This window comes from Molothrus ater, chromosome 12 (assembly GCF_012460135.2).
Source record: "Molothrus ater isolate BHLD 08-10-18 breed brown headed cowbird chromosome 12, BPBGC_Mater_1.1, whole genome shotgun sequence".
Lineage (NCBI taxonomy): Eukaryota > Metazoa > Chordata > Aves > Passeriformes > Icteridae > Molothrus > Molothrus ater.
Window position 1 is genome coordinate 12,821,443 of NC_050489.2, and position 27,032 is coordinate 12,848,474.

The 27,032-nt window shown below is 46.1% G+C and overlaps 1 protein-coding gene and 1 long non-coding RNA gene across 3 annotated transcripts in view; one reads left to right on the forward strand and one right to left on the reverse strand.

Annotated features, from left to right (window-relative positions):
- Positions 1 to 2,386: 2,386 nt before the first annotated feature.
- Positions 2,387 to 14,899, reverse strand: LOC118691356 (uncharacterized). The gene is made up of 2 exons (XR_004980997.1): positions 14,763 to 14,899; positions 2,387 to 3,187 (listed from the first exon to the last, which is right to left on the reverse strand). It is a non-coding gene; the product is annotated as an uncharacterized LOC118691356 (long non-coding RNA).
- The window catches only part of GNAO1 (G protein subunit alpha o1), a 141,269-nt gene continuing 128,379 nt past the window's right edge, over positions 14,143 to 27,032 (forward strand). Inside the window, exons 1-2 of one of the 2 annotated variants that reach the window (XM_036390521.2) lie at positions 14,143 to 14,697; positions 14,782 to 14,824. In XM_036390521.2, coding sequence (XP_036246414.1) covers positions 14,580 to 14,697; positions 14,782 to 14,824 — 161 coding nt within the window. In that variant the 5' untranslated portion in view covers positions 14,143 to 14,579. The remainder of the gene's footprint in view (positions 14,698 to 14,781; positions 14,825 to 27,032) is intronic. The other variant, XM_036390520.2, reaches the window with a different exon arrangement.

Below are 27,032 nucleotides of genomic sequence, written 5' to 3' on the forward strand. Positions count from 1 at the left end.
TCTCAGCCTCCACACCTCTCAAATTTAACCCCAGCCTTCAGCAAAAGCCAATCCCACTCCCTCCAGCCACAGGTATCAGACCTAAAGGGTTAAAAAAATGTTGCTTTCCAGCCAGGAGAATACAAACTATCCCTTGCTTTTTCCAGCAAATTTATAAAACCCACTTACAATATGAATATGGAGATGGTCAGAATTGCACGGGCTAAAGGCAAATCTGAAAAGATTCATTCTCTATTACAATTCAAGCCTTGATTTTGTAACCTTAGGGAGCAGAGTCCCTGAGACTCTACTGGGCTGTGGCAGGATGCCTGAGTTGACAACACTGTGACCTGACAGAAGCCAGAATCTGACATACTTTAATTCTTCAAGGAAAAACAGCATCAACACGGTTTTGAGGAAGGAGGGAGATGAGATGGGAAATCCAGCCCTAATGGAAAGGCCTGGGATGTTGCCAATATTTTACATTCTTCGTGACACAGTTAGCTGCTGGCTGCATTGCCTGATGTGATTAGTCCAAGAAAAAATTGGCCACTGCCTTCCCAGCCCAGTGCTGTCCAGATGCTTCTTGCCTCATTCTCTGCCCACAGCCAGAATCTCTGCAGTCACCAGAAGCCCTGCAAGCCCCCAGGGACCCATCCAGGAAGTGCATTATTCCTTTCCCCTGCATTTGGTGATATTATCTGGAAAAGCACTGGCACGATTTCAGTCCAGATCCGATTGACACAGATACCAAGAGGGGAAAAGGAAAGAACATTCCTAGAGGAAATGAAAAGGTCTAACATGTAGTTTAGTTACAGAATAGACCTGCTAAATGCTTGCATATCACTGCACAGCCTATCTGGCCACTTAAAGAGCAAAGAAATTCCTCCCCATCCCCAGCTCGTCACAAACCTGGCACCAGGTTCATACAAACTTTCTTCTGAGTCAGCATGGTCCAGCAAGTGCAAAACCTCTGCACAGCTAACCTTGCATATGTTTCCACCTTGCTTATGTAAAGTGACTACTGATAAACCCATAAAAATCTGGGATGTGAAGCACAAATAACTGGATGAGACCATCCCAGGGCTCTGCTGGAGCAGCTGCACTGTGCACACCAAATGTAGAGCAGCTCCTTACCATTGAAAGCTGAGAATCAAGCCACAGAACCACACTAATTTCTCCTAAACCCTCTTCCCTGGGCTGGCTGAGGAATGCCCACTGCCAGCACTGACCTCACTGTGCTGCTCTGGGGGCTGGAGTTTGCATGGCCAGGGTGACCCAAAGCGAGAATAGATCCTCCAAATGGCAGTGATGCTATAAACAGGGATGCTGTCTTGGCTTGCCTCTTCAGTAGCTGTGCAAATAATTTCTGGGCAGCAGAAGTGTAAGTAAATAGAGGAGAAGCACACGAGAGGATCCATTTCTCTAATTTACTCAAGTCACTGAGAAGCACCAGGGCAATTTTTAAAAACTGTTCACCACTTGGGAGGTTAAAGTCTGTCAGTTTCTAAAAAATTTATTATTTCTAGCTGTAATTATAAATCTGAGTAAGAGACTATCTAGAAAAGCAGATCCATTTAGCCTCTGTAGCAAAAGTGTATTGGGGACTCAGAGCACATACTGGGGACTCAGAGGAACAGCATTATTGTATTCTTCATAATTGAGACCTTCCCCAGATATCCAAGCCCACAAGACAAAAAATGCAAAAAAATATCATCCAGAATCTGGCCCAGAGAAACAAGTTTCCTTCATATGCACAGCGCTGGCACAAGAAGAATTCTTGTTTGCTGAATACTTGTGAAAAACACTGCTCATTTTTCATGTCTCTGAGCAATTTCATCAAGTTGGCCTCAGAAGCCCATGTTGCAAAAAGCAAGACCCTTTCAGGCAGGCAGAATTCCCTGATGCAGGCTCAAGCAATACCCTGCTTCAGCCTTTATTACATCATTTTGTTGATTTGCAAGCTGGTAAACACAGACCCATCTTCAGGCTCCTGTGTAGTTTAACCATTTGTCACATCAGTGATGTCGGAGCTGGGATGGGCTAAGGATACAGGGGACATGTAGAGAGGAGTTACAGCCACAAAGGTGACAACTGTTAGGTCAATAATTAGCATCAGTTGCCATCAGAGCTTGTAAGCAAGACCCAAGCAGGGAGGAAAATGTTGTGCCAGCATCCCCACTGGGTTTGTGGCTGGTCACTGGGACTCTCCAGCTTCCAGCCACCTGGAGGGACTAGTGAAGGCTCTTGGAGCCATTGCAAATTGTGAGTTCAGAGCAGGGCCTGCACATCTGGCAACAGGAGCTCCATCATTTTCCTTGCCAAACGAATCCCAGAGAATTTGCTTAGACCTAATCCACAAACCTGTCTTGGAAAACAGAGCAAAAGACAACACCACAATGAAAACTCATGTTTCTTGTACTGGAAAAGCACTTTATTCCCAAAACACAGATCTAAACACAGCCTGCACTGGCTGCTAAAGAAAACCTCCCTCAGTTGATTCACCAGCTGATGTGCACATTTGCTTGTTTGAGAAAAAGCATTTTTCATGCTGTCACACACTTGTGAGGGATTTCCAGCACGCAGTTACCCTGCCTAAGAGATGGACTCCAGGACACAGTTATGCTCCTGCCACTTCAGGGGTGATGTTTTTCCCCACACCTTGAAAAACTCTGTTCTGCCACCACATGACACAGCTCAGAATCGGAGCTGGGCAGAGGCTTTTCCAGGGGCCCAGGCACACTCTGGCCACATCCCCCTGCTGCCTGACTAAACAGAGGAGATTAACAGCAGCACTCCTGGCATGGCCCTCTCTGGAGTTTCAACAAGCACCTAATGAATATCTCACTGAATCTTGGAAAAAACACTCTGGAGTCGCCTTCATGAACTGCAATCTTCCATCTTGGTGGTCTCCTGACGAGATCCAGCTGTGAAGGTGCTGCTCCCCTGCAGCCAGCCCTGTCCCCAGCACCTCTTCCCTCTGCCAACAGAGCAGCACCAGGCAGGAGGTTTGCAGAGAAACCAGGAGTTCCAAAGCGTAATCCCGAACAGATGGCAGCTGTAGCCGTGCAGCCTCAGAAGGGCACTTTTAAAAGTAAATAGCAACAAATGTTTTGGTGTGTAATGCGTTGAAATCTTGATCTCACACAGAGCTTATTTTCTTTTTTTTCCTCTCCCAGCAGTGGCAAATGGCTGAGGACAAATGCTGCTGAAAAGAATGGAGAAAGAAAAAACCTCAATCAATTAAATGTTTTAGAAACAATTGTGTTTCAAAATCAACAAGAAGAATTCATGAAAATCAATCCTAATTCAAGAGGGCTGTACTGATTTGTTCATCTTTCCCTTTCCCTGCCTAAGCAACCAAAGCAATAAAAATGATAGCTCCATCTCGGGCAAGGAAGCAATTGAAACTTCAAAAACATTCAACATCAGCTGATGAAGCTTGATGCAGTCTCCATGGCCTGAAAGCTAAATATTCTGCAAGAGAAGCAATGTACCAGGCAGATGAGTGGGAGTTTCAGATAACTCCTACCCCTTCAGCTTGCTTCTCCCAATAAAGCCAAGCAAACCAAGGTAAGATTGTCCTGTCACAGGGGAAAAGCAAAAGTGTCTGTATCAGCAAAGGCACTGCACAGACTGGAGCTGCCTCAGTTGCTCTTTGCCAGTAGGAAACAACAGCTCTGCTCTCACATGGTGCCCACCCAGGGCCACCACCACGGGGACATCAACAGGGAAGATCTCCTGGCAAGCAGAATTTGCAAAGCAGATCCTGATGCACCTTCCTGAAATGCCACAGCCATGGGAACATGGGCAGCATGCCGCAGACCTGCAGCTCTTCATTTCATCATGCCAAGTGGTCCCAGAAGAAGCACCCCTTGGGAAACCCAAAGAGGAGGCCTTGGGCACCTCCTGCTCCCTGGATCTGGCCCCAGAGCAGTGTCACATGAGAAAGAACATTTTTCAGGCTGTCACACAGGCATGGAGGGAGGCTGGGGGATCACTACCAAGCGTGCTGATATTGCTCCAAATAATGACAGTTTTCCCAGAATCTCCCACTCAAACGCAGAGTGGGGGAACACATCCCCCTGCCAGGATCTGCTCTGCTCTAGCTGAAGTCACACAGGCGTAATTCTTGCAGCACCCAGCCTTGTGCAAATAAACCGTGTCCAACCACCCTCAGAGAGCTTCCTGGCAGTGCAGAGAGCAGCAAAGCCAGAGCAGGGCACCCCTACCCACGGGCTCACGTCACCTCACCTTGGCACCACCAACAGCAGACACTGAGTTTTGTCTTGAGACAAGCAAACGCAGACTCAAGTGTGGGTTAAAAGGTATTTGGAAGATAAAACTTCCTGATCAGCAAGGACATGCTCCCAAAGGAGGGTTTCTCTTTAACAGGCACTGACAGCACCCTGTGTCATTGCATGGCAAGATCTGAAATAGTTACTCACAGTGGAGACTGTTTATCTGTGACTCACAGACATCTTCCCAGCTACCCCCATGCTCTCTAAAAGGGAGCAGGAATTTGAGCAAGAAAAATACCCTGGGAATAGCAGTGTGGAATGAAATGAAGAAAGGCAGTTAAGAGAGAAGGAGAAAAAATCCAGTTGACAAAACATCATAGACAGAAAAGAGGAAATGTAAAACATGGTCTTGAGAAGGCTCTCAGACACCTGAGATTTTTACAGGTTCAGATTTTCTTCAGATAAGGCTTTTTCACTTCTTTCTATAAAGTAATGAATTTTGTTAGACTTCCATCTGCCCCATACAATCACAAAAATTATTCAGACGCACTTCATCATTTTTCCTGTGCGTCTAGTGGAACAAGAGGGAGATTTTAGGAGGGAGACAGTAGGTACCTACATGTCCTGCTATGGTCATAACCCAAGGAATTTAGATACCACTTGATAACTCTATATACTTAAGGGTTCAGTGCCCTGTTCTCTTCCCTGCAATGTTCCCTGTTACTGCAACTTGAGCAAATGCTTGAGGACTTGGGATGCATTTATCCACAACACTGTAACAGAAATTGTGAAAAGGATTTTCAGAGAACAGAGCAGCCACTTTCCAGAGGGCATCCAGGATTTGGGGTCCTCTCCTCTTTGTGACCCTCCTGGTAGTAATGCACAGCCTAATTTCCTTTTTGTCTTATATTGCACAGGAAAACACACTGCAGTTTCACTGCAGTGGCTAAGCAGAGACCAGGACCCAAGAGTAAGGCGTGGGGCTGAACTTCTTACATGGAAAGAGAAAAAACAGGCAGAGATTTGTGCTTTACCAGCCCCTGCCTTGGACCAGCCCAGCAACACAAGCATGTGTTTGTGCTGCTGTTCAGTGCTGCCATCACCCAGCAACCAGGGAAGCCACTTGCTCATCAGAGAAGGCTCAGGATGGTGACCAAGTACCCCAAGAACCCCTTCTGGGCTCCTCCTGGAACAGTGTGATCAAGGGGTGCACCACTGTGCAGCCTTACCATGATTTGATCACTAGCAAAATCCTCTGGCTCATCTGGGCACACAGGAATGGAGGGTGAGCCCAGCAACCCACTCACCCAGCAGCCCAGCCACACTGCAAGCAGATTTTTCTCTCCTCAAATATATCCATTATAGCTCTTCATTTAGCTGGCATTCACTGAAACTGATTGCCTGTAGACTTGGTTAAGAGATTAAAACTGTATTTATTCCCAAGCCAGCCAGCCAGTATGACCCATTTGCTACAATGGATGGAGGAAATAAATGACCTCACTACTTTTTTACATCAAAACTGCCCAGGATATATCCTCAGTTCCTTGCTGGACTTTGGTTTGATTATTTTGTAATCACATGCTAAAGTAGACAGGGCTGATGTGTGTGGGAGGCACATTTTATTTGCTTGATAACACTTGTAGTGCTGAGCTGTCAGAGACCCCTCCTGAACCATCCTCCTCCTGCCAGGAGTACAGGTGGCTTTCCAAAAGGTGCCTCTGGTGTTCAGCTTGTGCAGGTCAGGGCTGCCCTGGGACAGAAGAGATCTACAGCTGTCACACCAAACCCTCTATGACCACTGATTATCATCAGAAAGAAAAAATAACTGCTAGGATCCTTTCTTTCTTAGCAAAAACACATTTTAATTCTACCTTGGCATCAGCCTGTTGAAGGCAGTGGACTTACACACAGCCAGAATTTTCTCTCTTCCAAACAACTTCCAGTTCTGCATCCAGGGTAAGTCCTACCACATTCATCTTCAGTACTTAAAAAAACCCTTCTCATTGACCTACTTTGTTCTTCATATCAAGCAAAGAGAAGGAGAGAGGGTAGAAAGAAATGCCATCCTTATGTGTATGCTAATGGATCATCTACTTTTTTCAAAGGTTAAAAAAAAAATCAACAAGATATTAATAACTTATATTTACAGACCTGTTCATCCCAAAAAAGAACACCAAACTATAGGACTACCTGTGTCTCATGTCACCTCCTGCTGCAAGGTGGAATTGGACAGGTGTTTAAAAATTTAGTGTAATTGTTTTCCAGCAGTAAATGAGGTGAAGAAAAGAATACAATGTTCCATGAATTTGAGAAATCAAGTGGCAGCCAGCTTAATACTCATGTGAACTATCAATGCAGGTTGCCAGAGATCCCACCCCAGCACCCAAACCTCCTGGAAACAATTGTGTTAGGACATCGGGAAACTCATGCAGCACATTTGAAAAACCCTTCTTGAGCCACAGAATAAGCATTTTCAGCCAATTTTTTGATCTTCTGGTCCAGGCAACAATGAAATATATCTCAGACAAGCTGGACTACTACAGAAATTGATTTCCTCATGCTGTGACAATGCATTTTTCAATGTTTTGGTCATTAATGTAGAAGTTTCTTGAGCTAGCCAGATGCTCAGTTTCTGACATCACCAAAATCAAGGGGAGTTTCACTGCTGCCTGGTGAAGCCATGAGAAACAGCCAACAGCAGCTCCCAGGGCAACACCCTGCTCTTGGCAATTTCATGGTGTTTGCTGGCCAAACTCAGTAGGAAAGGGTGGCACACCACAGCAGACTGAGGAGCTGCCCAGCCCAGCCTCCTCGATCCTCTCCATGGCCAGTGCAGGCTGCACCAGGAGGGAGGGAGCACTGCAGCCTCTCCTCCAGCACTCCTGCTCCTGGCACTGCCACCTGGGGACAGCTTTAGCCAGAGGCAGTCATTCTCTGTATTTAAAAACCTTTGATGGATCTTTTCTACAGGACTGTTTTCTTCTGCTTTTTGAACCTGGATCAGGTTTAGCATTCAGCCAATATTTTGATATTAAGTGAGTGCACTGATCCTCCAAATACAGAGTTTGCTTCAGGTACTGTTTCATTCTTGCCCGAGATGTCATTTCCCCCAACATGACCTTCTCAGAATACCACTGCCTGTTTTGCATGTGCAGAATTTGTTCTCCCACATCCCCTCCCAGTGAAAGCAAGTCCTTGTCTTAGGGCATTGTGAGGGATGCTCACGAAGGTTAGCTTCAGCCAAGGACAGGCAGACTGTAGGCTCTCTTCAAAATCAGAGGTGAGAGATGATTCCTGTTATTCATCCTCCAGAGTGTCTCTTTTCCTCCACTGATTACAGCCTCTGTCAGCTAAAGCCAGCCTTTGTGAATCACATCAGTACTTAGAATCAGGAAGCACTGCATAACATTGAAACAACACTTGGTAGACCCAATGCTTCTTTTCATATTTTAACAGATATTTCTGATAGAAAAACAATTATAATTCTGTAAAAAAAAAATAAAATACTTTTTTCAGATAAAAAGTGCAGGAGTTGTATGTAACTGATGGTATATTTGTACTTGGAGCTAGCTTCTGAGAGGTCTGAATCTTTTAAGTATACATTGATCTTTCCAGGGACTGAATTAGCATTCCTCAATAAGATCACTCATCAGGACTACTTGTGTGAATGAGACCTGCAAGGTTTCTGTATAGCATTTGTATAAAAACAGGAATGTTCCTGAAGTGCTGTAAATGGAACTGCTTTAATTGTCTATCCAAGTCCTGCATCTGATGGTAGTAGCTGAATGAAATGACACTTGCATGCAATCAGTTGCATGTCTGAGCTTGAATGCTTAATGCAGAAGATTAAGCTCAGTTTCACCAAGACCAAGCAATGACTGATTTTCCTACACAGAGTAATCAAGACCTTGCCTCTAACCAGCACTCCTGGATTGTGGCTGGAATAATTTAATTCCTACTAAATCATCACCCTTGATGTTGTGGAAATAGGAATAGTAAAGAGCTGATGGATCCTTGTCATCATCAAGTTCCAAGCCAGGGGCAGCTTCTCTGTCTCATTTTTGGCACCATTTCACCCTTGCCTGAAGGACAACATTGCATAGCTTCAGTTTTGTGGCTTTTCAAGGTTACTGGTGCACCTGCTGAACCACCCATGCTGTTCCATATTTCTTACTGGGGAAAGAGGATAGATGTTGGCTTCTTCCCTGCTTTCATTCCTGTTCCATTAGGTTCTCCCATCACCATCAGAGGACGAATATCTGCACTACCATACAAACAGAAATCTGATCAGATGAAGGGGAAGAAAATAGCCCATCATTATGTAAACCTGTCCCCAACAACAAAAATACCCATGAGGGAATCTGTACTGATTTCCTCTCAATGATCAGCAGCAAAAGAGTTAATAATTTCTATTCTGATTTTTTATTTGTAGGCCCACAAGTCTTTTAATTACTATGTGTCCCTAAACCATTAAAAAATGGAAAACATGGACACTGCAAAGACTCCTCAGAGCTGGGAGTTGAAAGTCATTGCAGAAAAGAGAGAGAAGATCACACCACATTAAGGGTTATTGACAAGTGCTTTCTCACTTTGAGTAACCATAACTTGGGACCCTTTGCAAACTTAGGTAATGTCCTGTTTAGGCCACACAATAAATGTCTTTTCACAATAAGCAGTAGAAACCTTTACTTAATATTTAAAAACACTTTATTGTGCAGAAACTGATGTGGATCCTCAGGAAATCATTGGTTTGAACCACAGTACTGAGCAGTGCTTCCATTCAGCTGCTGTCTTCTGGGACTGGTAGACAGACCAGCCCCAGGACCTCCTCCAGCCCTGGTACATGCAGTTCTCCTCAGCTTCCCCTGCAGATCTTCTCTCTGGCATTTGTCACTTTCCTCAGAATACATCCCGTTCTTGTCTCTGTGGCATGACAGACCTGAACAGAAACTTTCTAAGGTTAGTTCCAAGTACTTTGAAGACAAGCTGTTGTATCTCTCTGCCATGAAATGTGTTAACCCCATAAGCCCTAGCCCAAAAACTTCACCCAATTTCCAGACAGGAGCTGTCAGTGACTCCCAGGTACTGTAGTTATCATTGTCCACCAGACAGACATGAAAAACTAACAACAAAAGAAGGGTTTTCTGCATTTCTCTAGACTTCATCAGGCTGTCCAACTTACTTCTTGACACCAATTATATTGCAGGTCATATTATTATCAACAGATCACTTTTTTTTTTTTTTTTGACTCTTGGTGTCTCATTCTTGTCTTATAGCCAATTTTCTACACAACAAATCCACCCTAGACCATCTCTTCACTTAATAGTCATCTCTACTTCTGCAAATCGCTAGTCAAATTCTAAGGTGATTCCTCATTTGATTTGCTGGAGTAGAACATATTCGTGGGGTATGGAATGAGTAAGAGTGAAGTAAGGATATTTGCAATTTAACCTAGTATCTGTGCATTTCATTAATCCTTCCTCCATCAACCACTTAACCTTTATGGGCGTTCTTATTGCTTCTCATTGTATTGATTTCTGTCCATTTCTCCAATTTAGTGAGATCATGCAGTATTTTAAACCTGTCTTCCACTACATAACTAGGTTTAGCTGGGGGGTAATTGACATCAATTTAAAGAATGAAAAATTAAGCTGAATATCCAGGCAAAACTTCCTAATGGTGAGATCTGCTAGAATGCATCGCTATCTCTCCACGGGATTGGCGGCCGTTCCATTAGCATGTACATTAAAACCACACCGAAGGAATATAAGATTATAGATTGGACAGAGCAACCCTGAAGTAGGAGGGGAAAGATGAGCTGCAAAGCTTTGCAGCTTTCCTCCTATGATCACATCATTCTGGGCTTGCCCCACTCCCTCCTCATACCACCCACCAGTTCTCTGAGGATGTGCTGATCCTGCAATATCAACTAATTACAGGGATGGAACGAATGTGGTATTCCCTCCAATACCACTGCAACCTCTGGTGTGGTGGTGGGAGTGTCGTGGCAGCTCTGAAACTTTCTCAAGGTCCATGGAAGAGTTTTCTCACCCCTCTTTGCACCCTCCTGGCAAGATGTGGGAACAAACATTTCAGTAAGATCTGTTTCAATAAGAAAAGAAACAATGGTTTTACACTAGAAGAGGGTAGATTTAAATTAGATATAAGGAATAAATGCTTGCTTTTGAGGGGGGGTGAAACACTGCAGGCTCCCAGAGAGGTGATGAATGCTCCATTCCTGGAAACATTCAAGGCAAGACTGGGGATGGCTCTGAGCAACACGGCCCAGTTGAAGTTGTCCCTGCTCCCTGCGGAGGGGTTGGACTAGATGGCTTTGAAAGGTTCCTTCCACCCCAAACTGTTCTGTGATTCTAGGAGGAAGGCCAGAGCACTCTACAAGCCCTTGAGCTGGGTAGCAGAGCCCTGATGGTGATGTGTGCTGGAAGGCTCATCTGTCCCCAGTCTGGAAGCACCCAGGATAAGACAACACACGTGAGATCATAAAGCTGTCGTCTACCCTGCAATATCACTTTGGCACAGTCTTTTTCAATGGCACCCATTATTTCTGTTACCATCCTTCACTTCTTAAAGAAATTACTATCTGATTAACTTTCCTAGCACAATGTTTGAAAACTGATTGCAGAAAGAAGCGGGGTTTCGCTGAGGCACAAATCAGATACAGGAGAATGAAGACTTCTGCTTAAAATACACTGCTGACTCTTGGGTTTGGGAGAGAGCAGTCTGAGCAGAAACAGATGAGTTCTTTATGCACCTTGATGAAACAGTTTAATTGCAGGAATAGCCAGAAAGAAAGTTCCTCCTCTCCACCTTTAATGGAGAGGTTCTCTCATTTACAAGGGGAAAAAAAAGAAGCCTATTTTCATCTGAAGTTGTTACTACCAGCAACCAGTCCTCTTTTATTAAAAGAGGACTTCTGTCAGCTCCTGAAAAAGGGAAACATCTTTTTCAGCAACAAAACCCAATATATTTATCTCAAAAGCCAAGTAGGCTGGAATGCATTTTGTTTGGTGGAGGAGGCAACCTTTTTTCTTTCATGTTCATGAAATTCATCTGCCATGAATAAGCAGATTTTTAAAAAATTAAATTTCCCTCTAAGAAAATTTTGAAAGAAACGTTTCCACCAGCTCTGCTCAGTTAGCAGCAGGAAAAAAATGGCTCAGAAATGGCTCAGTTTCACAGCTGCTCCCCTGAATTTTTCTAAGAGCTGAGAGAGCAAGGAGAGACTTGCCAATTTCTGATTTTCCCTTAAGAAAGAAATTAGCAGATTATTGTGTAGCAATGGGGATATTCATGGGACAAAGGGCTGACTGCAGACTCCACACTGGTCAAGAAGAAGAGAAATCATTTTCTCCATGGCAGGAGACTCGGGCTACAAATTTGTCAGATAACGAGTAGCCAGAGGCTGATACAAAAGACTAATTCTCTTAGTAAAACCCTTGGAGAGTTTCCCAATATGAGTCCAAGGCTGGCAAGCTGCTGGAGGAGACGGGAAGAAAATGCAGCCATCTCATGAGGACACTGCCTCTGGATTTCTTCATTGTGTTTTTTCTATATGGCACTTTTCGTAATTCCCTCTGGCTAGAACCATTGCAATGAAACTTATTGATTGAAATTCTGATCCTATTGATTTTACACATGAGATTTGTGTGAATATGAAAGAGCAGGAACTGCTCTGTAACCACACCCATCTCCATTTATTCCCTGCTGAACACATGCTGTAGGCTTGCTTGTCCATCTCAGTCCCTGAACTTCCAGAAATAAATTACTCAAAATTCAAATACACTGCACCTGTTAACTCACAAATGTGTAGTAAATATCACTGGTCATTGAATACACTGAGTTACCTTATGCTTTCTTTTGTCTGCTTTTCTTTCATACCCCCTCTTTACCTCATTAACCTCATGTCCTGTTTTTCCCTTTTGTTTCAGAAGTCAGGAGGGAAAATGGGAAGAACATGCTCTGTGAGGAAGATGGAATGGGAAACAGCACTGGGAGGAGATGATGACTGCCTGAAAGGAAAGTGCCTGTGACTTCATGCTTCAAATACTCTAAGTGCTATCAGAAATTATATTTCTACCCCTAAGGAAATAGTCCTGGACATGGGATCTGGTGAACTCAGGAGAGCAGGTACGACAATCACAGAGGAGGCAGTGAGCAGAGGTCCCAAGTGGAAAACCCACACAGTGTAAGCACTGGTCACCCACACCCAACAGCATGAACAGCAGCCCCCTGCCTTCCCCAAGGCCTGTGGGGCAGCCCTGCATTTCCTTCCCACAGCACAGGGATTTCCTGTCAGGCCTCCTGTAGCTGGGTGCTTTTTGGCAGAGAGGTGGAGTGGCTTTTAGAGGCAAAATCAGCAGCCTCAGCATTCACATCTACTTCCGAACAACCAAACCTCCCTTTGCAGATTTCTTGTTTACTGAAATGGTGGGTGTCCTTTCCATGGATCAGGTAGCAATCCTTGATTATCCTCATTTTAGTTTGATGCATTTTACCTCACTTTGCTCAATACTTCTTTCCTCTCTAGATCTTTTTATAGCTAGATTGTCACATATCAATCAATGTTATGGATTAAAGTTGAGTATATTGTGACTTGTCCGGGCCTGTAGGAAAGCATTTTAAACAAAGTTCAATTTATTTTATTTTCCTTGTTGACACTTGTTTTCTTCTCTCTTTTCCAACCTTGTGAAATGGCAAAACCTGCCAGGAAAATTGTGGGACTTTAATTCACTAGAATTCTTAAATCATTGTTAGATGTAATGGAATGGTTATGAAAAGAAGGCAGGTCATCTGGTGAGGTCTGTGACCGCACTGCAGCACAAAAAACCCAAACCATCTGTTAATTACACTGATGGAAAACATAATCCAACATGGTGCTGAAACCTGATGCTTTGCACGGAGCATGTAAACGATTCACGTTGCAAGTGTTGATCAAAGTCCCTGAACAGTGCGGAGCTCCCAGAGGGCTCCTGGCAGGTCAGGTCACATCCATGGCGTTGTGGGGTGGGGGCAGGCACAGGTGTGGGTGCAGGAGCTGCGGGGACCCTCAGGGCACGTGGGGAGCCAGGGGCCCCACAGTGCCTGGGGCAGTGCCAGGGGAGCCCAGTGCCCACGGACACACACTGCTGTCACAGCCCCAGGTGACACACTGCTGTCACAGCCCCAGGTGACACACTGCTGTCACAGCCCCAAGCACTCTGCTCTGCACTGCACCATTCCTACAGAATCGTGGGATGGCCTGAGATGGAAGCGACCCACAAGGATCATCGAGTCCAACTCCCAGCCCTAAACAGGACATCCCCAAGAGTCACACAATGTGCCTGAGAGCCTTGACAAAATGCTTCCTGAAACCTGCCAGGTTTGGAGCTCTGATCACTGCCCTGGGGAGCTCTAGTGCTCAAGCACGCTCTGGGTGAAGAACCTTTTCCTAATACCCAGCCTAATTCTCCCGGGGCACAACTCCAAACGTTCCCTCGGGTCCTGTCACAGCAAGAAGAGATCGGTGCTGCCCCTGCACTGCCCCTCCCGAGGAAGCTGCAGCCCACCATGAGCTCTGCCCTCAGTCTCTTCTCCAGGCGAACAAGCCAAGTGCCCTCAGCCACTCCTCGTACGGCTTCCCCTTTACACCCTCCACCAAGGCAGACCCCAGCTCTGAGTCCCAGGGAACGGGGGGCAGCAGCCCAAGCCGCGGACTCTCCCGTCCGGGGACAGGCGAGGGGCCGGGCACCGGGGCCGCGACCCCCGCCCGTGCCGAGCGGGCGGCCCCGCCGCGGGCAGCGGGCGCGGGCCCGGGTGGGGCGGCCCCGAGCATGCGCGAGCCGCGCGCGTCACGGGCGAGGCCGGCGGGAGCGCGCAGCCAGGCGCGCCCCCGCGCTCCCTCCTCCCTCCCTCCCGCCCGCCCGCCCGCCCGCCGCCGCTCCCGCGCCTCCATTCGGCTCCGCCGCCGCCCGCCGAGGAGGGGACAGCGACAGTCGGGAGCACGGGAGAGGGACGCACCCTCCCCCGCCGCCAACCCGTTTCCTCCTCCTTCTCCTCCACCTCCTCCCCCGCCTCCGCCTCCGCCTCCCGGCCGGGAAGAGCTCGCCGTGCCCGCTGCAGCCCCGCTGGATGCACTGAGCGCTTGGGCGCGGGGAGAGAGGGGCAGGAGGGAGCCGGGAGCCCCGCCGCGGAGGCGCTGTGCTACCCGGAGCCTCACGGCCATTTGCTTTAATTCTTTTATTGCCCCCCGGCCGCCTCCTCCTCTCTGCCCGCGGGAGCCAGCCGAGGCGGCGGGGGCTGCATCCCCCCTCCCCCCCTTTTTTTTTTTTTCATTTTTTTTTTTAAATTTTCATCGCCGCCATGGGATGTACCCTGAGTGCTGAGGAAAGAGCCGCCCTGGAGCGGAGCAAGGCCATCGAGAAGAACCTGAAGGAGGACGGGATCAGCGCGGCCAAAGACGTGAAACTACTCCTGCTCGGTGAGAACCCGCCGGTCGCCCCCCATCGCCCCCCTCCTCCTCCTCTTCCCCCGTGCTTATCCCACCTCATCTCTCTTCCAACAGGAGCCGGAGAGTCGGGAAAAAGCACCATCGTGAAGCAAATGAAGTAAGTCCCGCGGGGGGAGCGAGCGAGCGGCGGTGCGGGGCGGGAGAGCGGGGCGGGGGCTCGCGGAGGTGAGCGAGGGCCGCGGGCGCCATGTTTACCTGAGGGGACCGCGCAGGCACAGCGCGGCGGGGCCGCCGCCGCTCCCGGCGCTGTCCAGGGCCCGCTGGTGCTGAAGCGGCGCCCCGCGGCCTCGCCCCCGGCGGCCGGGCAGGGAGGCCGGCAGCCCACCTTCCCCCTCGGCGCAGATGTCCCCGTGAAGCGAACCGCTGTCACTTAAGCTTAATGTCGGGGTGTTATCTGCCGGCTCTGCGGATTTAAATCAAGGCTCCCTATCGCTGAAAGCCCCTTTTATTGAGCTGGTACCTTCTTCTTTTAATTAATGAACGACGAGCTTGGCCATTCATCTCATTCAAACCTCTCCTGCTCTGGGATCCGAGTCTCCCTCTGGTACTCGGCGCTGCTCCTCGCTGGGGCTTCCCACACCCTTTTTTTTGTATTTAATTAGATGTAACTGTGTAATAAACAGCAGCGAAGAGCCCCACCGCAAGGTCTCTTCCAAGCATCCCCGTGGCTCGTGTAAATGCACCCCGTAGGAAAGCAGGTGCGGGGAATGTGGAGGTACCCCCGTGGTGCGACTATTCTCCCCCCTCCCATTAAAAAAAAAAAAATAAAAATACAATGAAATATCCCGTCCTCCCACCGCTACAAACATGACGGGCTGGTTGGAGGCGGGCGCCATCACGGAACGAGCCTGGGCGCTGGTTCAGGGTCTGGATTTCAGCTCGGAGCTGTTGCCGCTTTGAGATGCTGGTGGTTGCAGAGGGATCCGTGCCTGGGAGGGGCCCCCCGGGACCGGGGTTGCTTAGCGAGGGTCAGAGGCTCAGAGATGGGTGTGGATGGGACGCGGGGAGCGGGGCGCAGGTTCCGGCGCGGGGACCCGGGGCTGCGCGGGCCGACGGGCGGCTCCCGGCGCGGCGTTCAGGCGGTTCGTGCTGGACAGCGCCCGGCGGGGGCTCGAACCGCGCTCGGCTGCCTCCGGAGGGGCCGGGAGAAGCCTAAGGGGCTCCGGAATAAGCAGAGGGGCCCGTGCCCGTCGTAAGCTGCAGCCCTGAGCTCCCGTAGCCGCCCCGGGTGTGAGTGTGTGTGTGTGTGTGTGTGTGTGTGTGTGTGTGTGTGTGTGTGTGTGAATGTGGGTGTGCCTGTGTGTGAGTGTGTGCCTGTGTGTGTGTGAATGTGGGTGTGAGTGTGTCTGTGAGTGTGTGCCTGTGTGAGTGTGTGCCTGTGTGTGTGAATGTGGGTGTGAGTGTGTGTCTGTGAGTGTGTGCCTGTGTATGAGTGTGTGTGTGTGTGTGAATGTGGGTGTGAGTGTGTGTGTGTGAGTGTGTGCCTGTGTGTGTATAAGTGTGTGTGTGCCTGTGTGTACGAGTGTGTGCCTGTGTGTGTATGAGTGTGTGTGTGAGAGAGAGAGAGAGTGTGAGTGTGTGTGAATGTGGGTGTGCATGTGCGTGTGCATGTGCGTGTGCATGTGCGTGCACCACGGGGGCAGATCTGGGCCTTCAGCCCAGCTTCCTCCAGGCAGGGTGGCTGAGCAGGTGACCCGGATATTTCTGTATCAACTCCGTGGCCGCTGTGCCCACCCCTCGGGGGTTCAATGAAACCATCATCCCCGCCTGAGGCAGTGCTTTTCCCAAGGCGCTGCGGGGCTGGGAGGTCTCATTGTGAGGAGACTCGCCTCTAGTGCACAGTGGTGTCCGTGGCTTTTCCCACTGACGTTTATGTACCCTACTTCTGTAGAGGCTCTGATTATGCCCTTTCACTGTTTGAAAGGGGGCTTTTCCCCCTTTCACCCCCACAGTGGATTTGGGTCTGGGGTGGGGTAGGGTATGTTTGGTTTGCTCTTGTTTGTGTGCAGAAGGTGGATCGGGAGACATGTCGCTGCAGATGAACACCAATAAATTATTTAATCTCTAGGAATTGCTTCTGCAGAAGCTTGCTGGAATGGCGGGCGATGGGTTTTGGTTGAAGGGAAAGGCTGTAGGAGCTACAACAGCAGAGTGCACACATACAGCCCATAGGCAGGAGGGCTGGCAGCGGCCACACTGGCTACACAATAAGCATACAATCACTCTTGTTTTCCAAAGAGCAGAGCTCTTGTTTTTTGAAGCAAATCACAACAACATAATAACCTGTTTGGTGGACTAGATTGGTATATTGAGAACTGAAATATACCCATTTTGTGTGTGTGTGTATATATATGTATACATATATATATATATATACATGCATTTCATTAAAACTACTCAAAGTAAGGCATGCTAGGCTTGCAGCTTTGTACCTAATATGAAAACGTCAAGGAAGCTGCTATGGTGGAGATGGGCTTATAGTGCTGGAAATTGGGAGGCATCTGAGTGTGGAAACTCCAGTGAAGTGTGCGGAGGCTGGGGTGGGGACAGCGGTGTTGCTATGAGCACGGCAGCAGCATCTGGAGAGAGCGGCGCAGCCGCGGGCGCCGGGGAGAGCGATGTGCAGGCAGCAACGCGGGGAAACCAACACTGCTGAAAATTAATTTAAATACAATCTAGGCATTAGCATTTCACCTGGTCGAGCTCCATTAGACAGCCTTGCTGAGAACTGAATGAATTTTTAATAAAGATTAAATCGCATGTTCATTAGATTTTGATGAAAGAGTGCTATTTTTTTTTTAATACTGTATTATTGGTGTGCTTCTAGATAATAAATCTCATCCTCATGAATGGCTAAAGCAGCTTCACACTTGGATATTGCCTTGAAAACAAGCACAGGAATCTAGAGACAGATTGGAGAATGCTAAGACAAAGGAACAGAGAGCAGACATTGTTACATAGGACTAGAAGAGTTTACACACTGCCCAGTTAATCCTTGAAATGTTAGGTAGCAGGAGAAAAAGTAGAAATTACAGTAATTTGAGAGTGTAGCCAGGATGTAGATAAGGATTTGTAAATGTAATTCAGGATTTTTTAGTGAAATATTTGGAAATACCTTTTAGCTGGTGACTGGAGGGTTATCGATCAAAACAAGAGGTACTGGTGAATGACAGAGAGGTGGAACTGGAGTCTGGAATGTACATCTCAAACAGTGGCAACACAGGCTAGGAATGACACTTTTCTTAGCACCCGTGGTTGTTTTGACACCCTTCAGCCTTGCATTTTGACTACTCCGCCTGGCTGATTAATTTTGCTGTATTTTTTCACAACCAGTCCTGCAGTCCAGATACTTTTACCCATGCCTCAAAATGAAGGGTCAGAGCCAAGCTAGTCAGAGGAACTGTTCTGAAAGGCATGGTTGTGCCATGCAAGCCAATGAGACTCCAGAGTGTGCCACAGCATTCAGAATCAGGCTGTGTCCAGATTCTGTTTTCACTCAGCTTAATCTAAAAACCATCTGTAACCAAGCAAAGCTCAGGCTTTCCTTTAAAATCCAAGCTAGAAGGTGAGAGTTACTGGACAAGAGAAATTCATCTTCCACTCACAGCACCTATCTCAGTAAATTCACAGTGTAGGAGGGCAATGGATGTTAACATTTTTTAGATCTTATGTATTCAAATAAATGTCGAGCACATGCAGAATTTGGAATTTATAATCTTCTTTTTTGGAATACCTGGATTGTAGCATGAAATAGAGACTGATGTTATTCTAGGATATTTTTGTGGGGACTTAAAACTCTGGTGAATATGCTTGTTCATCAGAAGCCTCAGCAGAGCAGGACACCAAGCATATCTCCATCTCTTACTGCTTAGCAGGGCATTTCAATTTGTGACACGATCCAGTGGTGAGCAGGGCTGGACTGCTCGGGTGGGGACACCATCCGCTGCCATCAGCACCAGGCTTCCAGGGAATCCAGTGTTTAATGGTGCTTACGCAGAGAGGCTGAGTTAGCTGGCATGGCTTCAAAAACAACGTCCTGCCACCTACTCAGCAGCCACTGTTCTGGTTGGTGAGCCAGGGCAATATTTCACCTTCCCAAACGAGTGTTTAGCCATAGGTGTGGCACTCCAGAGGAGACATGGCTTCACTTGCCCACAGGAAAAATCTTGGGGCTTGGGTTTTGGTTTTGGATTTTGCTTTTGCAGAAGCAGTAGCTTCTGTCCCCTGCTGAGCTGGGCACAGAGATTGGGTCCAGCTCCCTTTCACAAGATGCCAGAGCTTCCAGCCCTGCATGTCCTCCAGAGCAGCTATGTGCCTCTTCACCAGAAGTGCTGGCAGTAATTCAGTTGATAGGATTCTCTGCTGTGCCAGTCATTTTCACAAAATGTTTTTTATGTTAAGTATGAGAAGGATGGAAATATACAATCAGGAGAAAAATACACTAGTGTACAGTGTTTATCTTGAAATATCTACTATCTTCTCCCCAGCAGCCATCAGTCCCAAAAGCCAGCTGATACATTGTTCTGACCTTTTTCAAAAAGCCCCTCAAAACAGCCCCAGGTTCTACTTGCTCTCTATGTAACCAAATTACTTATAATCTAATGAACTTCTTCAGTGAGAAGCAGTCCCCGCCCACTGGTTTTACAGCAATTTGATGCCAAATGCCGTTGAAATGAAATGATGTGTTGTGAACACCCACTTCAGTGCTCTTTGCTGCGTGTCTGTGTCTCAAATCCGTAGTGATTTCACACTTGCAGCCCCTTCCCCCAGGAATACTTCACCCCACAGGGGCTAACAGTGCAGAATTGCTTCGCCTCTGCAGCATCTTCCCAGGGACAGGGCTGCAAACTGTGTCTTCATGGTCTGTCCCACTCCCCAGCACAGCTCTTCTGCCCTCTGGCACTGGGTGCAGAGCCCCACTCGGCTCTGCTTCCATCTGGGAGCTGTTTGATCATGGTGGGAGCTGGCAACCCAGAGGCACAAACCTCACTGGAGCACCAGGTCGGGCCGAGCCATCCTCATCCTTACTTGTTTTCAACATCTCCTGCTGTTTTCCAGTATTTCTGTGATTTAAAGCCCAAAGAAGGGCAGCGACAGGCTGCACCTGGGCAGTATTTGAGCTGGGTTTCAATAACCAGGGGAAAGAGCTGCAGCCCAAGCAGGGGAAAGAGCTGCAGCCTTCCCAATGAAGTTGTGTCATTCTCCCAAGACCTGCCCCAGCGCTCTCTGCCATGGGTGTGGATTTGGCACCGTGCATGTGGCACACGGACTCAGCAGGAAGGAGGCTCTGGTGGGGCCGTTTTGGCAGTGGAACCTGCAGTGAAAGCAGCAGCAAACTGCCTGCTGGGGCAGCTCTGGATGTTGGGATGGCAGCTGGGCAGTGTGTTACCCACCCTGAGCAAGGCAGGGTCTCCTGCCAGGGTGTCAGAGATCATCCCAGTGGAGGCTGCTGTAGGAGGGGGCTCTCCCCTCACGGGAACTTTTTTTCCCCACCTTCACAGATGCTTTCTTGCATCTCTGAATGCTGTGGGTGTCATGTTCCACAATTTGCAGTGGCACGGCACAGGGAGATTGCTCCTGAAACAGGCAAGAATAAGAACTGGGAATAGAGGAGAGTAAGGCTGTTCATTGTGGCTTGTAGTTGCAAAGACTAATCATGTTTTCAGCATTTATTTCCTTCCTCTTGGATTTTTAATTGTGCCAAAACAGTAACAACCATAGTTCCTTCTTTTATATTTAAAGTGCTTGTTATTAGACTGAGAGAGATTTCAGAGAAAAGCAGTAACAATATTAGGAGGCAAGATGGAATACATTTTGAGTTTCTGTTTTTTCTTTTTCCTTGACAGTTCTTAATTTGTTTCTTGTTTTAGGGACTCATAAAAGTAAAAATATCTTTCAGTGACAACAGTGAACTGCATAGCTTCTCCTCTTCCAACCCAATTTTAAAACCTCAAAAGAAATTTGCCTGTCATATTCTGACATGACACATCTAGTCCTGTTGGAAATGTTTTAGCAATCTAATGAGATGAAAGCAGTTGTTTTAATGAGCTCAGAAGAAAGAGACAAATCTGCTGCACAAATGTAACCAGGGATCTGTTTTGTTTTATGGCTTGGCTAACCCAGAGGTTGTAAGAGACATTAGATTGACAAATGAATTAGGTAACAAATTAAAGAAGGTTGTGGTTTTCCTCTTCAGTCTGTCCTTTCCCATTTGTCTGGCATACAACTTCATACCTGATGTGAGTTCTCCAGGGTGCTTACCTGTGGAATATGGGGATGATAATCAAAATGGGTGAAGAATGAAAAAGAGACAAATAATGGAGGTCAAGGCACTGTATTGGCTCTTCCATTTGGTCTGGTCAAGAGAAAGAGTGAAATGAAGAAGTGCTTCACTGAGGGCCAAGGCAGAAGCAGGTTGCTGGAGAGTAAGAGCAGTCAGGAATGTCTCACACTCTCATAATTACCTAGTTTTCTTCAGTCCCCTTTCAGAGTTACAGCCTGTGTCTGCAAGTATCAAGCTCCCTTGAGGTGAGACATTCCTGAGATGTTTAAGAGTCTAGTCCTTTTTCCTGGTGCTACTGCAAATCTCCTGATATTTGGGGGTTTGTGTAGAGCCTGAAATTATTTCTGTGGAGCCTGAACTCAGATGATGACTGGATCAGCTCTGATTTCAGGTGGTCTTTGCTTAGATGTGTATTTTGCTTTTGAAAGAAAACTTCCAGCTCTCCTCACTTCAGAGAAAAGTTAAAAAATAAATTACCTTATTCTAGCCTGAGTACTCAAGAATTGAGTATTCCCAAAATGAAGGTTAGGAAATCAAATACATCTCAATTGCTTGGTTACTTTTGAAGCCTGATACTTTTAGCATTGGCTATATTGAAACCAGCAACCTCGCTTATTTCAAATCAATTTGAATGCTACTGACCCCAGATCCTCTCTTTGAGCTCACTGGACTTTGGGCCAAGTTCTTCCTACACTGAAGATGATATCTGTTCAATCTGTAGGTTTTATGAGATGTGATGAATTTCAAATGTTTCTGTGACACTTGGTGGGATCCTGGATGTTGCTAAGTTTCATTCACAAAACCAAAACCAGGAAACAAAAGGATCTGAAAGGCATTGGCACATTAAATCTACAGCCATTTTTCTTGCCTTAAAATTTTTTTCTCTTACTCACAGAGGGAAATACTAATGATTTGTGCCATGCATTTTCTAATGCTGAAGAAATGCTCTGCCTTATGTAAAAATCCCCCTAAACCATTAATTGAATCATTCTCATTTTATTTTTAAGACCATTCAGGAAAATGACAGATGTAAGGGAGGTTGGAGGATTACAGTCCTGATTATAAGATGCTCTTAGGAATCTGCCTAAAATCAGAAAAGGCAAAAGGCTGGAAAATGTTAGTGAGTAACACAAAGCAAAGGAACTGATGGTTTTCTAGTGCTGAGAAAAAATGAGAAAAAAGTATTTTAATCCAAAACTCAATTATTGTTCACTTACTGCGATATTAGAATAAAACTCTTGATGGAGGCATTTCTTAACTTACCAATAATAATGCTTACTCTCCCCATCTTTCACGTTAATTGAGAAAGAACTGAGCAGTGCCCTCAGAAGGGAGCCCAGGAAACTGTGTAGTAAGCTGACATCACTCTTTTTTCCCAACTGCTAATCAATAAAGTTTTTGACATTGAAAGGGAGGGACTGGCAGAGCTGAAATTACTTTGTTTTTCTTTATTCTTGGGCATGTCCTACTTTGCTTGGTCACCAAAAATTATTTCAGTTCATCAGCAAACCTTTTATCTGAGTATAAAATCTGTAAGCTTAAAACAAAGGAGCTGGAATACACCAGCTTGAGGGAGAGACAAGAGAGATGGGTAACACAGGGTCCTCCTGCAATATAAAGAGTTTGAGCCATGGTTGTTAATAACCCTCTTCTCCCCACCAGGCCCGTCTGTGGGGTCTTGTGTCCTCAGGAGCCAAAGACAGTTCATCATCTCTTCTGTTTGTTACGGGATAACTTGTGCAGTCTTTCAGCAGAAATTCTGCTGGTTCATGTTGCAGGAGCTGCTTATGGCAGAAGGCTGGGAGATGCTGATCCTAATAAGTGCTTTGGGGTATGATCTCTGACAAAGCTCAGAGCTCTTGACTGACTGTTTAGGATTGAGGTGTTCCAGGAGAGCAGGTTTCAGCAGGATCCAAAGCAGGTAGGAAATACAGGGTTTTATAACAAGGAAAGGGATTTTCTTCTCTTTGGCATGTGTCAGGCTACATAGTGTAGGAATGGGGGATCCATGTTTCCACTGGGAGGCCATGAGGGATGTCTTCAGTTGAGTGGTTTAGCAGCCTTTCACTTGTCCAAGAGAAAATATCCTCTTTAGAGAATTCATGACCCCAGTCTTACACCTTGGCAGCGAGGCTGGCAATGGACATTTTGTCTCTGTGCACGTCCCTCCTCTGAAACATAACCCCCCAAGTGCTTCAAACAGTCTGAAAGGCAGAGCAGTGACTCATGCTTTGAGATTCCAGCAACTTCAGACTTGTATTAAATTCTCTTGTCTACAAGAGCATAATCAACAGCAACTTGTACACACCATAACAGTCTGGTACTTGGAGTATTTCTACATCAGCTGGAAATCATTACAGAAGAGAATAAGATGAGAATGGGCCTCTATTGAGGAAAATATCACTTAAATGATAAAAATGTGTACTACCTCCTAGCAGAATTGGATGGTTTATCCTCACCCTCTTAGAGCTCATTGGAGTTAGTAGCTCCAGTTTTAAGGCATAAGGTAAAAGTGTATAGGAAAGGCTAAGTGCACAAAATGGACATTAGGCAGAATTCTCTAGGTAACAAATGAGAAGTTTTATAGGTGGATTTCTAGAGCTGTGAGTTTTAAATGTAACACAATCAGCTTGGCTTCTTAAGTAGTGCAGAAGTGAGTATTTGATTCAGTGCATTTTGGAAATCTGTTTTTATTTACTCACAGCCTCTTTGCATCTATGAGCAGTGTGAAAGGGTGTTACAGCAGGGGTGGTTACAGGGTGGTTTAGCTTGTTGCAAATAAATCAGCTCTTTCCACTGGCCAAAGATTTCTTACTGCAGTGCTCTTGGGAGAATAAGAAATTGGTCACTCATGGCCAGGCTGCTGCACTGATGCCCAGGTGATAGATGCTCCTTCCCAAGGTTAGGTGGGGACCCCATCTCACCTCCTGTAAGTTCTAAAATGGGCAGATTTGTGTCATTGGAATGTCTGTATCACCACAGACACTGCAGAGCCTTTATCATCACATTTTGTCAGTAACACCAGCACAAATCACTGGGATGAAAGAAAATTGTCATGATGAACATACACCTCAGAAAGTCATCACAGTGTTCATTAATCACCAGTCACTCTTTAGTGATTAATTATTTAGCCAAATTGGAAAAAATTTTCCACATGAATGAGGAGATGTTTACTTAATAAAGCAGAAAGCTCCTAGAAGCATGCCCTTGTTTTCCTCAATTTAGCAGTGTGATAAATTTATATCCTCCCGCTTTTACAGCTCAGGAAAAAAGCCATGGTGCTGTATCAACTTGTTGCTGTTGGTTTCTGTCCAGCCAGTTCTTCAACAAGAAACCTGATGCTGCTCAGTGTGTGCATTTAAGATGTTTAAATGGTAGATACATGAGCTGATGGTCATGGTTTGTTATCTGCATCTCTCTGCATGCCCTGAGCCCTTGTGAAACACTGGTAAGGAGGAACAGGAGAGTGTGGTGCCAAATCCCAGCTCCAGGGTTGGCATTTCTCCAGCACTGACTGATGGCATCAGGGTCACATTAGAAAAAGGGAAGGGCCCCCAATACCTTCATCCTGGCAACAGCCTTGTGCTTAATAAGAATTCCCCTGGAAGCATGTTGCTGGGACCAGCCGGATCTTATCTCTGCAGTGAGCTGGGATGTGCAGGACTGAGGAAAGCCAGTGTTGGCACTGGGGAATCCAGGTGCTGATAGCAAATCAAAATCTTGATATCTTCTGTGGTGATAGTGATATCTGTTCAGGGTCTTTCAGCATAGCTAATTATTGAAAGCATTCAACAACAACAAACATGTGAAGAGGAAAGAAACACTAAGAGAGCCCATAAATGGTAAAAAATTAGTGATCAGTAATTTTAATATGATTCAGTAAATAATTAAAAATCTAGCCTTAATTTTTCTATGTAAGTTTTAATTTATCTACTGTTTCAAGAAATCTCTTTATTTTAAATTAATATTTAACTGAACAAATTATAAAGTTTTTCCTACATGACAGAGCATGAAAATTGAATTATTACACTGGTACTTTTAGTTCTGATCAGTGAGATCAAATAGTACTAATTTCCCCATCTGTGATCAAACAAATAGGTGAGGCCTTCTGACATAAACATATATACAGTATACAGGATTAAATTTAAATTCTGATTTTATTCACTACTCCTTCATGGTCTTTGAAATAGGTTTTTGGAGTTTCCAGTAAAAAATTTGAAAAAAGTTCTTACAAAGTGTCCAGAACAATGATAAAGCAGCCAAAGCAGTATATTTAAATTCTAAGTAACTGGATAAATATACTGAGATTTTTAAAATAACCAAGATCATAACATTTTCAGTGGCTCCCTTACTAACTTGGGCATGCACTGGTGCAGCACAGAGCCTGTCTGAAGCTCTCAGACACATCCTGCTCAGTCTGTTCTGCAGGAGAATCCTCCTCATTCAGCAGAACGATTGTCTGGATCCTCCTGGAGATTCACTCCGTGCTTAACTCTCTGCTGTTGGTTTTCAGCAGCTGTGTGAGGACTGTGCAGCTCAGCACTGCTGCACTGAGGCCACAGGACTTACAGGCCTTCCAAATTAGAGCTGCAGCTGGTCTGAATGTGGTTAAGTTTAGGAGGTAGCTCACGTTTCATTCATGCTCAGACCTAAACCCCAGAATGAACAACTGAGTTTTCTAATGCTGTGCACATCAACATCAACGGGCTTGGACAGAACTGAGTTAACACCTGAGCCTTGCTGAAGACCATCATCTCTGCTTGTGCTGATTGCCACCCAGTTTTAGTGCCACTCTGTGTATCTAACCATTGTCCAAATATTATTCTGTTTCTTACTCCTTTTGGAAAATAAAAGATTGGGGAAAAAAAATTATTCTTGTGTTGTGGGCTTTTTCATGCCACATGCATTCCTCTTTTGCCACAGGAGTTCTCAGGTACCAGCTTTCAAATTTATTGCAGTTACAGTTCTTTGCCATGTTACTTGTATAAGGAGAAGGAAAAACCACTGGTTTTAGGAAGAGCAGGTTTAATTGTAGCATTTTATATGTGTTTAATGACTTCAAAAAATGAGGTTGTGTGAAATCATCTGGAACTAAATCTTCCTTTTCCCCCCTGCTTGGTGCTTACAAAGCAGCATCTGAAATGTCACATTCAGTTTTGTATCTCTTAAAATCAAGGGGTGAATCACTGATAAATTGGGCCCTCCAAGGTATTTGGGCTGGTGCACAGGTCTAGTAAAGGGGGGCTGAGGGAGCCAAAGAAGAGAAAGCTGAGGAAGACCTTGCTGCTCCTTTCCACCACCCAAAGAGAGCCAGAGAGAAGGTGAAGCCAGACTCTTAGAGATACACAGTGAAAGATGAGAGGCAACATAGAAGCATTTCATGGAAATATATATAAGGAAAGAATGCTTCATGGGGAGATTGATGCAAAAGTGGAACTGGACCCAGGAAAGGGGAGAGTCGTCATCTCTGAAGATTTTCAAAACTCAACAGGACAGGGACCTGTGTGACCTGGCCTGCGTGAGATGGTAGCTCTGCTCTGGACAGGGACCTCTACCCCAAGTTATTCAATGATTCATGATGAGAAAATCCAAATTAGTCTCCTTACTCAGTGTTCTTAATGGCAGTGTTGACTGAAGATCTGCCTCCAATTGGAAACCAGAGGGACAGTGTTGCACAGCACTAGCAGAATTTTCCCTGCAAGTGCATAAAGAGCCAGGCTTAGCTGGGACTGGTTGGTTATCATTCCCAATTCCCCTTCACACCACTTTGGTTTGTTTCTTTGCTTCTGAGTGTTGTCTTCTTGGATTTATTCCATACAGCATTTTATTGTCAGCCTTCTGAAATCCTAAGCTGGGGTTTGACTGACATCTTGTTTTGTTGGTGGTGTCTGTCCCTACCAGCTGTGGTGGTATGGTGGCACTTGTCTGGTGATGTATGGCAGTGCAGTGAACCAGAGTGTGGCACTGATATGAGTTAATGTAACTCAAAACAATACCCCAAAATCTCAGAAAGAAATGTCTG